Raw genomic sequence first — 4117 nt, 5'->3', positions numbered from 1 at the left:
ATGTATGTATGTATGCACGTGTGTGTGTACCGGTACGTATGCATGTAGCCGCACGTGACTAAAACGTACAGTACAGTACATACAATCCAACTCAGCTTTACACACAGCTCAAGCTTAGAATCGAAAACAGGGCATCAAATTCCACCCCATCCTACGTCCAGATGTTCGTACGTCTGGCGGCAATTGCACGTAGCCCAGGGAGTGTATTTTCGTACGGTTGGCCACTGCAGTACCGCGTGCCAAGTTTTCGCTTCCTAGAATGATCGTAATTTGCACCGTACCTTTATCTAACCCTAACAAATAAATCTAACACTAACATACTAATCTAACTAATGCTAATACGCTAACTTGGCTAATCCTCTCACCTACACTACCTTAATCACACCCTACCTTGTCTAAAATTGCCTAATCAAGCCTCACCCAACCTAACCTAACCTAACCTAACCTCGTCTAACGTCAGCTAATCTATATCTTCGTGGAGAGCATGACCAAATCGATTATTGTTCATAAATTTCCAGTTATAGAAATAGATAGATGGACAGACATATAGATAGACTGATAGATAAATAAACAGACATATAGATATATAGACAGTGTGTGTGTGTGTGTGTGTGTGTGTGTGTGTGTGTGTGTGTGTGTGTGTGTGTGTGTGTGTGTGTGTGTGTGTGTGTGTGTGTGTGTGTGTGTGTGCGTGCGTGCGTGCGTGCGTGCGTGCGTGTGTGTGTGTGTGTGTGTGTGTGTGTGTGTGTGTGTGTGTGTGTGTGTGTGTGTGTGTGTGTGTGTGTTTCTCGTACAACCACGTATCACTGATCTCTTCAACAGACAGATAGATAGATATAGACGGATATAGATCAATAGATATACTGACTGACGGATAGATACTGTACTTGAATAGACAGATGCATGGACACAAACATAAACAGACCGATAGACAGACAGACAGACACGTACATGGACAGGGAGAAAAACAGATAATTACAGACAGATTTACAGATACAGATGGGTAGACAGACAGATAGATAGATATATATAGACACTCACAGACAGATACAGATAGACAGAGAAATAGACAGATGCATGGACAGACTGACAGACATGGTGTTCCCGCAAAATCACAGAATCTTCATAAATAAAAAATTGACTAAAACAAACAAACAAACAAAAGAAAAAGCTGATACACTCTCAGGGCAAAATTATACCTCTCTCTCTCAGCACAGACTACACAGTACATTGCCAAAGGCCCATCAGTCCTCCAACGAGCAACAAGTGGCATCACACACCTTCACATATCACCGCTTGGGCGCTAAGACCCACCGTCCATTCATGCCCCGACTCGCTAATCTCTCCTCGTTATCGGTCTTCCTCTCCTCCTTCTACCACTGACTTTGCTTTTATTAACTTGTTTTGGTTGAGTATCCAAATGAGAGAGAGAGAGAGAGAGAGAGAGAGAGAGAGAGAGAGAGAGAGAGAGAGAGAGAGAGAGAGAGAGAGAGGAACCAAGAAACACATGACACTCAGGAAAAACTACAGAAAAGAGACAACCATATAATTATAGCCAATGTTTACCTATTGTACTCTAGGACAAACAATTCCCTTCCGTTTTCCTTTGCGTCAAGAGTCCCGGAGTTCGTAGGGGCTTTTCTCTGCCTAACAAGAACGTATTACCACCGTGTATATAAACATCTATGGCCGCCTGCTTAGTCAGTCCCGTCTTGGCATTCCTTTAGGAGCACTTGAGCCACGCACTTTGAAAAAAATCTTCATCATTCTATTACTCCTGCATTACCGAGTTCCAAAATTCACATACATTGCTAAATACTGCTCTAAATATTGCTCTGAAAACTATATAACTCCTAACTCAATAATCTAACTCCCTGAAGACTGCAGCCTTAGTGTTGCTACTCATGAAGAATTAACCACGCAATTATTCACCCCTCTGATTGGAAGAAGAATTATTCTGAAGAAGTATTATTCCTTCTCTCCCAAACTGTGAAGACTCAACAATCTCGGCCCGACTTGGATTCTTTTGCAACGAGACGGGGTCTGAGCAGCATCGCATCTCTCCCGATTATTGAGCTACAGCAGTTGACACTCCTTGGCTTGGATTTGCCAGGATCCTAATTTCTACCACTGCATTTCAAGTTGCCAGTTTTTCACACGTACCACAACCCTCGAAGTCTCCACGTGTTGCTACTCAAGAATCACCCAGGCAGCCAGTCTCTCCTGACCACTACACCTACGCCCACTACACCTACACCCACTACACCTACACCCACCATGTCCAAAAAGCAGCAGAACCACCCCAGAGGCAACAAGAAAAGGTCAGGTCAGCACCCATCTACCTCCACCTTCCCAGACGCCTATGCCCCCCTGTACCATGACCTCGCCGCTGACCCCGCCTACGACTCCAACTACCCTGGAGGTCAAGCGTGTAACTGGGGTGGCTCTGGGGTTGATAATGGATATGCAGCCATTAATGAAGGGGTTCAGTTTGGACAAGGAAGCCCTCAGTTTGGAGATGGAACCCCAGACGGACATACGTGGGACTCGACAGGTGATCAAATGCTCTATACAGGTAACCCAGATGTACAGATTGCAGGAATGAGTGTTTGGCCGAGGGAGGAGTGCGATGGTGGGGCGGCATGGAGTGGAAGAGGAGGAGGGGAGGAAGCCTGGGAAGGAAATGGAAGAGAGGAGGAGGCTTGGTGGGGAAGGGGTGATGAAGTGGAGGCGTTGGAGAGACAGGAGGTGTTGGACGACGTGAGTACCTGGAGTTTAGACACCCTCCGCCGGGTTGCCTCAGCTGTCCATCAGGCCTCACAATCAGACAACCTGAATTTGGACTCAGCACACGGCCTGCCCAGCTCAGACAACGATATTTTAGCCTCAGCACACGGCCCCTTCAGCTCAGACAACCAGATACTGAACTCAGCACAAATTCCTTTCAACTCAGATGACCAACCATTTGACTCAGCACAGAGATCTCTCGGTTCATGGTCCCCTGCCGATCCACACGCGTCAGCAAGTCAGCAATCGGGTCGCGGGAAGCAGAAGATGTGGCAGTGGCCCCCTCAGAAGGACCCAGAGCTGGAGAAACTGAGACAGCGAGCCATCAAGGAGCGCAAGAAGAGGGAGAAGGAGAGGCGCGAGAAGGCGGCACTGCGACGCTACCTGGCCGCCACTAATGAGGAAATAACCAACCTGAGACGGAAGGTGGCCACGAAGCATCAACAGGTGGACGCCCTTGAGGAGTACCTGGCCACCTCCCTGACTCTCTCAAATCACCAACACCACGCGTAGGCTCCACGGTGAGTCCTACGCTTGCATTCCTAAACCTGGAAGATGGGTGTATTCATTCCTAAATTGGGAATGTGTAGGTGTATTTGTACTCCTAAAAAATGGGGAGAAAGTGGGTGTGTTCAAGGTCCCATTTTCTTTTGGTCATTCAGGGTAAGGCTAAAAGAATTAAATTAAAATCCTCTACCTCACGTAATAGGGCACATGCAGACGTAAGGAAATAACTGCATCTATATTTTCAAAACCTGTTAATCAAATTGCTACATCTTCCCAGTAAACATTTTTTTTTTTCCAGTTGTGGCCATAATTCTTCTGATCACTTCTACACATGATACATATTCTGGGGCTGACTTATTAAACATCTGCTCTTTTGTTTTTGCAGATGAGGTGTCGGTTCAGAGAGGTGTATCGTCCTTCCAACCTTCGTAGCAGGTGTGACAGGTGTGTGAGGGAGAATCACACCTCTTTACCTACACCTCTACCTCACCCCCACAACACCTGGCTCACTCCCACAACATCTGCCTCATCCTTACCACACCTGCCTCATCCTCAGCGCTTCTGCCTCACTATAGAGTTAGCATGTTAATGACGGTGAACGTGATGATGCAAATGATGAAGACTATTTTGTACTGTATATGTCAGATGTACAAACTGTAATGTCTGTAATAGTTAAAATAAAACCTGTTATATTTTTTATAAACATATAAAAAATAGTTTTCTTCCAAACACTCCATAGGTAGTGGACATACATTTAACTGTAAACAGTAATGAGAACTTAAATATATAAGGTATATATATATATATATAATAGGTCAACAAT

The 4117-nt window shown here is 45.5% G+C and overlaps 1 protein-coding gene across 1 annotated transcript; it reads left to right on the top strand.

The window, feature by feature from the left end:
• The first annotated feature begins 2277 nt into the window (after positions 1-2277).
• LOC145398681 (uncharacterized) lies at positions 2278-3721 on the top strand. The gene is made up of 3 exons (XM_080271499.1): positions 2278-2575; positions 2804-3308; positions 3680-3721. The coding sequence occupies exons 1-2, from the start codon at positions 2278-2280 to the stop codon at positions 3298-3300; spliced, it is 795 nt and encodes a 264-aa protein (XP_080127625.1). The 3' UTR covers positions 3301-3308; positions 3680-3721.
• Positions 3722-4117: the final 396 nt, after the last annotated feature.

Source organism: Coenobita brevimanus, chromosome 1, assembly GCF_032717465.1.
Source record: "Coenobita brevimanus isolate Jiangsu-jjx chromosome 1, ASM3271746v2, whole genome shotgun sequence".
NCBI classification, from domain to species: domain Eukaryota; kingdom Metazoa; phylum Arthropoda; class Malacostraca; order Decapoda; family Coenobitidae; genus Coenobita; species Coenobita brevimanus.
The sequence above is the reverse complement of the archived record's forward strand: the minus strand, read 5'-3'. Positions and strand labels throughout refer to the sequence as shown.

Coding starts and splice junctions, on each gene's coding strand:
- LOC145398681 (XM_080271499.1), top strand. CDS start 2,278: ATGTCCAAAAAGCAGCAGAACCACCCCAGAGGCAACAAGAAAAGGTCA. Junction 2,576..2,803: donor TGATCAAATGCTCTATACAG/GTAACCCAGATG, acceptor GGGTTGCCTCAG/CTGTCCATCAGGCCTCACAA.